Raw genomic sequence first — 12849 nt, 5'->3', positions numbered from 1 at the left:
CTCATTCTGACGGCACCCATTCACTGCAGAGGATCCATTGGCGATTAAGGGATGTAATGATACATTTCTCCAAATGTGCTCTGATAAAGAAACAAACTCATCTACATCATGAATGGCCTGTGGACAAGTTCATTTTAGCACAATAAATTTTGGGGTAAACTATTCCTTTCCTAGGAAGAGAGTTTTCCAAGTTTTGAAACACAGCCCATGATAACCGAACCCAGAATAACTATCCTGAAGGTTTAGAGTACAGATTGAAATAATGTAAAGCATCTGTGTCTAGCAGGTGTAAGTATGGCAGCAGACATCGGAGGATGATCATGTGTGTTTTGCCACATCATCTTTACATTTACAACCAGGTTCTGTCAAGTTATGATTTCCCTTTTTTTTTAGTTTGAATGTTTAATGTGTAGTTATAAATCTAATTATATCAGTCATGTTAATGCTCCTGTGTACCAAGTTAAAGCTCTATTAAATGAGACTCTTTTCTTTAAAAGAAACTCAAATTTCCCATTTCAGCTGTGTGATTCACTGTGAGTAATTCACAGATGCTCTGACTCATTATTTTGCACTTTGTTTTTCTACACAGTATTTCAGGACATGTGAACTCTCCATCAGGAAAATCCTTACTAAATGGCATCAGATTATCACGCAGTCATCGCAAAATGTTTGCGTTTCTGACTTGGCTATTATTTTGAGGACAAAACTGATGATGTATTTCCTAGCCAAACCTGAAAAAACTCCTACTGAAGATGTCCTTAAAACAACAACAACAACAAAAAATATATATATGAGATATTGTGTGATATTCTTTTCTGAAATTGACAAAAGTTATATTTTAGGGTTTGGGATAGTCTGTAATATAATTAATCTCTAATTAAGAGCAACATATGTAAACGGAAACTCCCTACATGATTTAAAGCATGCTTTGAGTGTGTTTGTATGTGCTGCTACTGTACCTTCATTGCTGATTGCGCTGATGCCTCTGTGGAAATCCTCAAAACTGATCACACCCAGACCGCTGGGATCCAAGAACCGTGTCAGATCCTTCACCTGAAACCACAAACACACGCCACTCAATAAAGATGAATAAACTATTCATTTTACACAAACTTACGCATCACAGATTACATGATCATACATTTAATGACACCAAAACACACAAACGTGAACTGATTCTTCCACAAAAATGAAAAGAGGAGGAGAAAAGAAATGTGATATTATTTACACATATGTAAGGATGTTAAATTCTCCTGGACAAATTACATAATCAAAAATTGAGAGTAAGAGACTCAAAAATGGCATGGGCTCATTTTAGTATTTTTCCAGTCTATTATCTTGTATTTAGGAACAAAACATTACATTACATTGTACAAAACATTACATTGTGACTCAAGAATAGACAAAACACAGGCAAAAGTCTGTCCATCCCTGATATATGCTGGTAAAACAGACATTCTCTCTCACACACACACATACATACACACACACACACACAGAGTAATGTTACACTCCAGTGAACAGACACAATTACACACAGTTGGTAACCAGGCAACAGCAGAACTGATATCCAGCATGGCAGTCGTGAGTTCCAGAATCAGTGTTCTCAAAGAAAAACACCAAACACCCTCAAATACCTCCAACTGAGAGATCAAAACATCAAACTGTTGCCTAAACATTCAACTCTGTCTGTGTGTGTGATATTTTAGCCCTTAAAGGCATTCATTTACACATAGAAAAAAAATACAATGTAAGTCAATGGCTACCGTCAATTGTTTCATTACCAACATTCTTCAAAATAACTTTGTGCTTAAAAGAAATGACAGACAATGAGCACTTAAAATACTGTAGGAAACAGGGTTATTATTGTTAACTAATACAAAAGAAATACAAAAATAAAACCACTTAAACATTTTTTTAATTGAAATAAAGCTGAAATAATAACAAACTATAATACGATAAATTAATAAAATAAAAACGAAACTAAAATTGAAATAAAAATCAACTATAAACTAATATTTAAAAATAAATAATTTACCAAAACTTAAATTAAATTAAACTGAAAACATTAAAAAAGTAAATAAAAAATACAAAAAAAAAAATTTAATAGCACATAAAATACTAAAATAATTGTACACAAGTTGTTTATCAAAACATTTCTGTCAGATAAGCAATCATTTAAAGGTTATTATTCCTGGTATTTTATTATTTAATCAAATGACTGCTTTATGTAATATGGGTTAAGCACGGAGCTGTTTCACCCCTGTATATAAAAGCATCACAAGTCAAAGTGTGAAAACTGGCGAATCACGAATCAGTCACATGAGTGGCGTCACTTTTATTTCACACACCAAAAAAAAAAACTGTGACTGACTGAATCATATAAATAACATCTGCCGATTAAAGCAGAAATAACCTCAGGCCACTGGTCTTGTTAAAAACACTAGGTTTTTAGGTCTCCAAAAGCTAATTAATTCCATACAGAGAAATTATTCTTTATTCTTATTTACTCTTTTCACTTTCTAAATTTCTGACATTTTAAAACGCACAGTAGCAGCTTTCTCATAGAGTCACACGCATGGACAGTTTGCTCTGTTGCCTGATGCTAATTACAAGTTCCTTCCTGGAAAACGCTACTTCTGGGTAAGAATTTGCATTTAACGTCACACAATCCCATAGCAACCGTATCATACAGATAAAAAAGACTTGGAAAAGACATCATAATGAAAAACAAATGCACACAGACACAATATCTCTCCAATGTGTACTGAAAACATACAAATATCCAAATACATACAAATATCCAAACACAAACTCAGCACTTTCTGTGTCCCTGATTCTTCATCAAGTTTATTTCTCTCCACCCTTTTAGTCATAAACTATACATTCACTTATACTGTACACTTGTATCACGAGAATAAACCAGTGCAAATTTGAGTCCAATCACAGTCACGCAGACAAAGGAATGACCCTCGAGGCCAAGATGGTGTATGGTTTGCAATTTCACCCCTGAAACCATAAACTACCTTATAAAGAACACACAAACTTGCTTAGTGTTGCAAATATGTGATGCTTTTCTCATAACAGCGCGGTTAAAGTTTAAACCCGTCACAAGCTCACTGCAAAATTAAGAAACTCAAAGACAAATGCAAAAAGAAGTCATATGTATACACTTCAAGTGCATTTGAGAAAAGATGACTAGCAATGATGAAAAGACAAATACAAGAGTTCATTTGTCCAAGCACCCCTCTCTATCGTTCATCTGTCCGTTTAACCTTTCAGCTGATCGGATCAGCAGTTTTAACAGTCACAAAAGAGCCAGACTTCCGACATCAAATCCATCCTCTCTTAAACACACAATGGCGTGTGTCTGGGGGATCAGGAGTTAACAGGAACTCAAATCTATATTCTCATCTGAATGGCAACGTAAACACAGAGGGATTTTGAAATCGGCACATCCAGTGCTCAACTATGTCTCAAAAGCTAATTGTATTAATAAATACATCCTCCTTCTGAATATCTAGCATTACTTGTGTACTGATCTGCCAAATACATAACATAAAAACCTATAAACACTAGTTCAACATATTAACGCTCATCAAGCAATACAGAGGTTTATATTTTGTTAAATGAACTCACATGCATTACATTTTTTTTTACTTAAGTTAACTACCAGGAATATTCCTGTTCCACAAATTATGCTCAAATTTACAGAACATGTGACAATGTTGATTACAACTAAATTAATTGCAACTTGTCCCTCTTTTTCTTTAAAATAAGCCAAAATCTGGATTCAATGGAATTCAGTAGTAGCCTGTTTCAATAGTATAGCCACAAAAAAAAACAAATTGTTTCAACATGATTTTAGTGTAAAAACTTCCTATGCAAAGTTATTTTACAACTTTGTCGCCATGACAATGCAATGTCCTAAAACAGCTATAAAAAGGATGATTTAAAAGGCTTGGAAGGTCAAATCAAACAAAACTTATAACAGAAGACCTAATTTTTTTACAACAACAAAAAAAAAAACATCTCACAGCAACCCCAATTGTTTTTTGGATAACTCAAAAATATCTTGAATTATACTGAACCTGTAATATTCCTTTAAACTGTTGATGTTCAAGTTAAGATACAGACATTATTACAAGTTACTAGGTAATCAAATACTACTTGCATAGTTTTTTTAAAACTGATGCAAAACAAATGATAGTTAAAAAGGAAAGACGCCATGAAAGACAGAGTGAGAGGACAAGAGTGGTATTCTGAGTCTTTGAGGGTTTGAATAATAAAAGAGCAGTTCTAGGGTGTCACCATGATCAAGTTTCACTTTGAGCTTTGGGAACCAAATGAAGACACACACTGTCCTGTAATCATAAAGCATTTTTGTAACATTTATCCCCCCACCCAACATTAAGCCACCACAAACTCGCACAATTAGACAAGGATATGCCAAAAACTGACCTGTTCGGCTCCATATGCTTTTGCAAACTCGATGAACTCCTCAATATGGACAAATCCATCCCCGTCCTGATCCAAAGCCTGGAAAACCGCTCGGAGAGCTGACTGCTCCTCGCTTTTATGGGCTGTCGTGGAAACTATAGGCACGTTTATCAAATCCACTGGGACCCTCTGGTCATGGAGCGATTTGGTCGGCAGAGCATCTGAGGCCTTGCACAGATCCAGAGTCATTTCTGCATGTTTGGGAATGTTGGGTGCATCAGGATTATTCTCCATCAAGGTCAGGTAGGCCTCCCCATCCAGGCTGGCTCCACAGGGAAACACATTTCTGTGTGAGGGAAGAGAGCTGGGGGCGACTGAGCTCACTTGTTGCTCTTGAGCCAGGTCTATCTGTGATGGTGTCAGCTGATGGAAATCCTCCTGATGTGTAAGCGGAGCAGGAAACTCCGCCTCTCCCTCTCCAGCAGCTTCATGCAATTGGCTGGGAGTCTCTGTGGTCTCTGTAAGATCCGGCCCCACAAGTCCACCCGTCACGGTCAGCTGATCACCTGCACAGGTGAAGGGAGTGGACTCTAAAGAATCAGGATTACTTGCACAATGAGGTATGACTTGATTCTGAGTAGACAAACTGCAATCCGATCTCTCCCCTCCCTTCAAAGACAAACTGTGAAGTTTCTCTTCCACATTCGGCAGTGTATTGTGACCGTCATCGTGAGCTGTTACATTTTCTTCAGGTGTATCCATTACAATTGCACTTGAGTTTGCAGTCAAAGAGTCATTCAGTTGGTCCAAAGGTGTGAGATTTTCCACAAGCATGCTCTCTTTTTGCTGAGCACTGACTTGTTCCTGACAGGTTTCTCTCATTGCATTCAGTTCTTGATTGTTGTCAGCTTTACTGTTATTTAGGCTTAAATTAACCATTTGCAAACTGTCCGACTTACTTTGTGAATTGGTTACCTCCTGATTTTGATGCAAATCTAAGCTCTCTAAAACTCTGAGTGTGTCTGAGTCTTCTGTGTTACCTGTTGTGGGTGTAACATCGGCTCGCTGTGTCTCCATAGCCTCAGGGTCACCGTCTACGTTGTCTGTTTCTACATTTGTTACATTATCCAGAAATTCAAGGCTGAGTGCATTAGATTCAAGATCGGGTGAGTCTGGATCACATTTGTCCAGTTCTGTTAGCTCAATAGCATCTGTCACAGGTGGAATTACAGAATATAAAGATGGCATAGAAGAGATGCTGTCTGTTAAGATCTCAAACATGGAATCAGGAATATCTCCATCATAGGGCACCTCAGATAAGGCTTCAGCCTCAGCTGAATGTGTTGGCTGGCTGTGGTCCTCAGATAACATGTCATCTTCAAGCGAGAGGTCAATTAAGGCATTATGCTCAGATGTGTTGACTGGCAAGGCTGTTGTAGACTCTTTCTGTTCATCTTTGTCAAGTAGGCTTTCAGTTGAAGGATCTTCTGCTTGTATATCAACAAAAGCAGTTGGTGTGAGTTCTGTTTTCGCTTCAGAAAAAACGTTATCAGTTGTAACATTGGACACAACCACCTCCTCTATCTTTTCTCCAACCGTTTCCAATAATACATCAAATGTGCATTCTGTGGATAAATCACACAACATTTCTTCACAAAGTTCAGGTGATATGCAAGACTCACCTAATGGAGTCATACAGACAGTTTCTGCTTCAGAAGATAGTTGTGTTGTTTCTATGTTAACGTCTGTCGTGTCTTGGTTCTGAAGATCATCGTCATGGGTCTCGTTACTAGCTGAGGGCTTACTACTCTCCTGTTCATCGTATAGACCTCCAACCAGCAGACCAGGTAACAACATCTCTATCTCATTCATTGGAAGGGGAGCACTATCCTTGTGAAATGACAGGACGGTTGATTCTGTACAGGTCGTCAGAGGGATGGCCTCACAGGAAAGGGTTGAGGATGGGAGGTAGATGTGTTCTGGTGTAGATAAAGGTGTCTGACAAATAACTGAAGGCTTGGGATTTGAGTTCGTATCTGTACATGACAACGCCACAGGAGAAATGGGCAACAAACCTTCAGATTCCAGAGTGAGATGAAGCAAGCACTGACTGTCGTTCTTCACAAATGTTCTTTCCTCTAAGGAATCGTGGCTGAATTCACAGTTTGTTAAAAGTGTGTCCTCAAGGAGGCGAGTTTCTTGTAGTATTGCTTTGTCAGACTGAATTGTGGGGTCAGTAATACCCATCTCACCTGTGTACACATCCAGAGAGTTTGAAGTGGCAGTAACCTCCACAGGTTGCAGGAAATCAGGCACCTGTTCAGGAAGGTCATAAAAGTTGTTTTGGTTCTGCACAGGTATGTTAGAGAGCGTTGGACTAGTAGATCTAGAATTGAAACAGATGAGATCTCCTTCAACAATTTCAGAACCTCCAGGAGAACCCTCTACTTTGAGATCTTGGGAAGGATGAGGCTGAGTCGTCCATTCGGGATAGACACATTCCAAACCATTTTCCCAGGAATACGTCTGCCCGGAATACTGAGAGGACCAAAACAGGTCATCTAGGTTTATGGCATTTTCCTGAAAAATGTCATTAGTAGAATCACCAACAGAACTGTTTTCTTTATCCATAAGGAGAAATCCGAGGGGATTCTGCTCGGATTCCCACTCAGCTTTCCCGCTCACCTCCCACTCAGAACACCCCTGAGGGCTGGAGAGAACTTGCTCCATTGAAAAGAAGAGTTCTCTCCTCTGACAAATGGAAATATTCCGGAAATTCGAATCCTTTGTTATGATCCCACAAGGTAATTATGTTCGGAATTCAAAAGCAGTTGGTGGCCTCTTCCAGCATACGCACCAAAATAAATATCCTTGTCGAGACCCATGCGTAAGCGTCCACCTCCCTGTAAATGATCAACTACTGTTTACTTTTGCAGACACAGGGATAATGTTTCACTGCTGTAATACAGCTCATATTTTTTTCCGATATGCAAATCTCACCACAAAAAAAATTAAATAAAAAAAGTTGGCCCTGTTTCGCATTCAAAGTCACGTCTAATCCATTTAACATAAGACTTCTCAAAACATGCTGATCCACATCCTAATCACAAATAATAACAGGATTACTTCACTGCTTAAGATTGCTACTCATAAAAAAAAAACTTTATGAAAAATACAATTTTAGAATCTATACATGTATAAGAGAATACATGAAATTACATAAAATAGAAAGCTATATCATTGCACTGTATATCCAAAGTCCATTTGAGTTAATTCATAACCCCTAACTTCCTAGTATTAAAAAACTGTGCCTGCCTCATTAGCAAATCATTATAAGTTCACATTAATGGTACACTTATAACAGGCAAGACACTTCCCTGGTTTAACTAGTAATTATTAAAGTCTGGTTATGACATATAAACACGAGGCAGTGTATTCAATCATTACACCCTGATTGTCTCGCTGTCTGAGAGAATAAAGCTTTACATATTTTACATGTTAAGCACAATAGACTATGTTCTAAACAGCTGTCATAAGACTAAAAACAAAAACGAAACCCTTTAAATGATAGATTGTTCTAGCGCGGTTAGCATCAGCATCCTCCACATCTGAGGTAAACCAAATAGCCGACTAACGTTAGCTGGCCCACACGACCCCCGCTCATTTGATTTTCCAGTTCTAAATAAAGAAGACCCGTGCTATGTTTCTGGTTCCCGTCAGAGTTGATTTAAATCCTTAATTTGGTTTGATGCTAGGCGTTTTAATCCTCTTAAAAACAGGCCAACGTCCAGGTCGAGCCTCGCGAGTCATCCACCTGCGCTTGTTATTAGCCTGTTAGCGGGATCAAATCAGCTCGAGACCACCGATGATCGCACAATAAAGCGCGAATCCCTTTTATTTGAATCCTTCGGCGGCGATTTATCCTTTAACCTGAAATCCAAAATTTAAAATGAGAGGTACTGTTTTTTAGTCGACGGATTATGTTTTAGTTATATCTGTCTCTCTCTCTCTCATCAGCAGCAATACACAACCTCTGCTGTCTCTCTCACGCGCGCGCACACACACACAAACGCGCACACAAACCGACGTCAGCAACACGCATGCGCAGCGCCGGCGCCGCAGTCTAAACCACAGGCGTCAAGAATCATTCCTCGCGCAGTTATCTGTGAGTTTGGTTGCGATGGTGATGATGGAACGCAGATTTATAACGGTATTTTTTTGAATGTCACATTCCCGCGAATCATTTAACTGATGGCTATGATGCCATCGTTTGCTATTGAAAACTGCTAGAAAGTGGTTAACATAGTCCAGACAGTTTGACAGAATTACAGCAGATAACGTTAACTTGGGAGAAATGCTGATTTGTTAACCAAACGGTGTTATTTTCAGTTATCTCCTGTGATTTTCTTGCGCCCCCGTGTGTACGATCAAAGATATTACAGCTAACAACATACCCCCGGAAAAGGTAATTATAGAATTAAAAAATTATAAAAGATTTATTATGAGAACACTTATGTAATTACATAAGAACACGATCATTTTTACATCATTTTTGTCTACATTTTTATACATGTACTGTAACTGAAAATTAAAAAATGCCATAAATGTAGTGCTAAAGTGATAATTTATGTTACCAGAAGTAAATACATTATAATAACTAATACTCTGTGGTTAAACATGCTTGAAATGTCAACAACTGTCATGTAATAATGAGAAGACACAGTTTAAGGGTATCTATAAATATCTTAAAAGGTGACTCTCATAAAATTCAAAAACATGTTCGTCATATTTCCCCTCAAAATTAAAGGAAGAAAATTAGAAAATATATTTGCATAAGAATGCAGTCATTTCTGTAATGGGACAAAAGTAACTCATTATCATAAAGTAGGAAAACTAAATTAAAAATTAAAATTGGAACTTGTTCTTTGTACTGATGTTAATTTACGCTGAAAATCCAATGAAAAGAATGAGAATTTACAACTAAAAACAGTAACAAAAGCATTATATAAATTAGAATTTGGGTGAATATGTTTAATTTTAAAATCCCTAAAATTAGTCTTAATTTTCTTAACACAGAATATAATTTCTTTTCTTTTTTTTCTTTAATTTTGGGGTGAAAAATAATATGGGCATTTTTGTAATATTCAACAATTATCATACAGATGCTGGCACGATCAACTGGTTGATTGCTGTTGATTTCATCCTCTATATTCATGCTATTTATTCTTTCTTTTCTCTGCAGACCAAAAACTTAGAAACATAAGAGAAACAAAGTTAGAATGAGATTTTATACACCAAAACATTACCTTCATATTCACAGGTCAGTCATACAGTAGTACAAAAAATTGTTGAAAAAATGATTGTTTTGTTCACAAGATCACAGAATTTAGATTTTAAAAAACTGATGTGTTTGAGCATTTGAATAATTATTCTAATTATTGATTTATGTTAATCAGTTCAGTCCTATATAACTAGCAAGCACCTGCGTGCGGTGCTGATTGTTCATAGTTTTGCAGAGCGAGCTGAGATAATACCCAGCAGCCGCTCCACGTCATTGGCTGAGGTGAGCCACGCCCCTCCGTCTGCGACCAGTATAGCGCCGGTGACGTATGAAGCCGCGCGACTGGCCAGGAAAAGAACTGCATGTGCGATCTCCGTCTTATTGCCGGCTCTTTGCAGCGGGATGCTGCGGAAAACCCCGGCTGACTCGGAATGTGAACCACCTGAGAAACCACAGTGATATTGAAAAAGAAAGGTATGTATTGACACTAGAACGAGGCTACACACACACAAGTGTCTTACCCAGTCTACGGTATCCCTCTGTGCCAGAGATGGGGCCCGGAGCCACTGTGTTCACCCTCACACCACTGGGGCCCCACTCGACCGCCAAATGCCTCGTCATGGCATCTACAAACACATATTCATATGCAGATAATTAGTCCTTAATTTATCGCAAAATTGTATCAGTATAATTTATATTTTTTATTTTATTTAGATTTTTAATATATATTTTCTTCTCACTTTTTTTTTTAATGTTGTTGTTTGTTTTTGTTATTTTAGTTGTTTTATTTTATTTGTCTATTTAGTTTTTGTTTATTAAGTTTTAGTTATTTTACTATTTATCCAACATTATGGGATCAAAAATGTGTTAAATTTATATGTACGTATAAATCGTTCCCAATAGGACCAGCAATATGAATTAAAAATAAATAAATAAATAAATAAAAGGGGGAAATACTGATTTCATGCCATCTTTAAACCACAAATGTATTATGTTTTATTCCACGTTTTTGTCCGATTTACAAAAGAGGAACACATTAATCTTCATACTAATTACATTTATTATTCTGCACACTATTGTTGTCTTGTGTATGTTTTTTTCCATCTTCCATTCTAACACTGTTACTCGTATTAAATACTTATTATACATTCTAACATTTAAAAAAACAATCATACAACTTTATAAAGCAGACAAACAGAAAATTATGTCAGAACATCAACCAAAATGACACTAACCATTTGCCGCCTTCGCTGACCCAGCATGCACCTGGAGAGCCTGACCTCTGTATCCCAGTGTGGCGGAAATGTTAACAATGGAGCCGCCATGATCCTGAGATTAAGAAAAAACAGCCACAAACTATGAGACACTGACAATAAACTACTGCTTAATACACAGAGACCTCTACATGTGACAGAAAGCCAAGAACTGAGATATTTAGTTAATAAAAACTCTTGAAATGTATATGTTTACCTTGAACCATTTGTCATAGATGACTTTACTAGTGTTGAAAGTTCCCATAGTGTCAATCTCCATTACTGTCTTGAAAGCGTTAAATGATAACGATGTAGCCGGACACAAGAAATTACCCGCGGCATCTGTGAAATAAAAATCATTAACCACAAAACTATTTGCATAAGTACGTGTGCTTGCATAGTGTATAATTAATTACACATTAGAGAATGATCAAAAGGGTGTTAGTGGATCTTTGACATCATTATATCTACAGAATCAAGATCTCTTTGGTAATACACTGCATGTTTTGGAGAAGATATGAGTTTATTACAGGTTAAGGCACTGTGTTTGACCTTCTTAAGCCTTACTGTTAATAAGTATGTCAACACGTCCAAATGTCTTCAAGGTTTCATCCACGGCAGCAGAAATCGTCTGTGGTTGACGCACATCCACGGTAATCGGCAAACACTGTCTGCCTGTAGTGCTGGTTAGCTTTTTTGCAGCCTAAAACACATACACACACACACACACACAATAAGATGAAAGACTTTATCAAAGTAATGTCACGACTCATGAGCGAGTTATCGAAGGTTTGTAGAAACAGTACCTCAGCGAGTTTCTCCAGATTTCTGCTGGCAATGACCGTGTCACAACCATGCCTTGACAAAAAAAAAAAAAAAAAAAAAAAAAGATTTTTTGCAAGATTATAACCATAAACATACTGAAATTAATTTGAAGATGCAGGCTTGAGAAGACCACGTTACCAAAGGTAACCAAAGATCTATGTGTACGTCACTATAAAAGTCCATTTGTGACTGAAAAAGTCAAACTGAGAGGTTCATTCATGGACAAGGCGTGGACAGTGATCACTGACAGCTCACCTCATCAGAACTTCTGCGATTCGAAACCCAATACCTGAGCCTCCACCGGTTATAAAAGCCACCTGATCACTGCAAACACACAAAAACAAGTCTCTGTCTCTGTATGTATATATGCATATTTAATAATGCATGCATATCAAATGCAAAAAAAAAAAAAAAAATTAAACCTTCAGTGTTTATTGTGCTTACATGAGAAGATCAGGGCTGAAGACGTGTGTGTATGTGCTCATGCACTCATCAGTCTCAATGTCCTCTGGTGAATTATTGACCAGCTGAGGTCGCTCTGCCATGATCCTTCTAAAAATGCACATTAAAAACCACTAGAAGGTCATTTGCATGTTAAAACCCATCTTTTGCTTACATTGCATTAGCAGGCGACTAAAAATCTAGATATACTAAAAGTATTAGATATGTGATTTTGCAACCTCTCGCTTTACTTCGTTGTTTTTGCAATGCGACAACGAGAGAAAAGCCAAACAAAGCGTGGAATAAAATCCAGAGTTACGTTACCCAAAATGTGAATCCGTTTACAAATGTGACCAGCTTCTGGGTAAGTTTATGCAACAGTTGTTTTCATTTTGCACGATGGACTTCTGTACCTGGCGAGATGCGTGTGACGTCAAATCGAACGTGCCCACGTATGGCATTATGGGAAATGTAGTCAGCTTTTTTCTATTTGAACGTTATGATAAAAACTCCTCATATTATATGTAAAAAAAAATGCTCTGAGCATTTTTTCCCCCATGTTTCCTGAGACCTCAAAAAAAGTACTGACGGCATTAGAATGATTAGCAC

At 37.4% G+C, this 12849-nt stretch overlaps 2 protein-coding genes across 5 annotated transcripts in view; both read right to left on the bottom strand.

The window, feature by feature from the left end:
* rab11fip3 (RAB11 family interacting protein 3 (class II)) overlaps window positions 1-8482 on the bottom strand; it is a 29084-nt gene extending 20602 nt beyond the window's left edge. Inside the window, exons 1-2 of one of the 2 annotated variants that reach the window (XM_042752491.1) lie at window positions 4462-8482; window positions 960-1053 (exon numbers count right to left, since the gene is read on the bottom strand). In XM_042752491.1, coding sequence (XP_042608425.1) covers window positions 960-1053; window positions 4462-7170 — 2803 coding nt within the window. In that variant the 5' untranslated portion in view covers window positions 7171-8482. The remainder of the gene's footprint in view (window positions 1-959; window positions 1054-4461) is intronic. The other variant, XM_042752492.1, reaches the window with a different exon arrangement.
* Window positions 8483-8914: 432 nt separating this feature from the next.
* Window positions 8915-12709, bottom strand: decr2 (2,4-dienoyl CoA reductase 2, peroxisomal). 3 transcript variants are annotated; one of them, XM_042752496.1, is made up of 10 exons: window positions 12654-12675; window positions 12244-12351; window positions 12055-12123; window positions 11781-11832; window positions 11542-11677; window positions 11192-11316; window positions 10957-11050; window positions 10243-10347; window positions 9975-10163; window positions 8915-9690 (listed from the first exon to the last, which is right to left on the bottom strand). In XM_042752496.1, exons 2-10 carry the CDS (start codon window positions 12342-12344, stop codon window positions 9377-9379), a joined length of 1185 nt encoding a protein of 394 aa, XP_042608430.1. In that variant the 5' UTR covers window positions 12345-12351; window positions 12654-12675; the 3' UTR covers window positions 8915-9376. The 3 variants fall into 3 exon arrangements, with proteins under 3 accessions (XP_042608430.1, XP_042608431.1, XP_042608432.1); XM_042752497.1 differs by having other exon boundaries at window positions 9512-9691; window positions 12565-12709; XM_042752498.1 differs by having other exon boundaries at window positions 9557-9691; window positions 9923-10163; window positions 12565-12709.
* Between the last annotated feature and the right edge of the window lie 140 nt (window positions 12710-12849).

This window comes from Cyprinus carpio, chromosome B24, assembly GCF_018340385.1.
Source record: "Cyprinus carpio isolate SPL01 chromosome B24, ASM1834038v1, whole genome shotgun sequence".
Classification (NCBI taxonomy): Eukaryota; Metazoa; Chordata; class Actinopteri; order Cypriniformes; family Cyprinidae; genus Cyprinus; species Cyprinus carpio.
The sequence above is the reverse complement of the archived record's forward strand: the minus strand, read 5'-3'. Positions and strand labels throughout refer to the sequence as shown.

What these genes read in the sequence shown, in the direction of transcription:
- decr2 (XM_042752496.1), bottom strand. Translation starts at nt 12,344, where the DNA reads ATGGCAGAGCGACCTCAGCTGGTCAATAATTCACCAGAGGACATTGAG. An exon ending in ATCTGGAGAAACTCGCTGAG is followed by an intron (nt 11,678 to 11,780) that starts GTACTGTTTCTA and finishes TATGTGTTTTAG; the next exon opens with GCTGCAAAAAAGCTAACCAG. An exon ending in TCTATGACAAATGGTTCAAG is followed by an intron (nt 11,051 to 11,191) that starts GTAAACATATAC and finishes TCTTAATCTCAG; the next exon opens with GATCATGGCGGCTCCATTGT.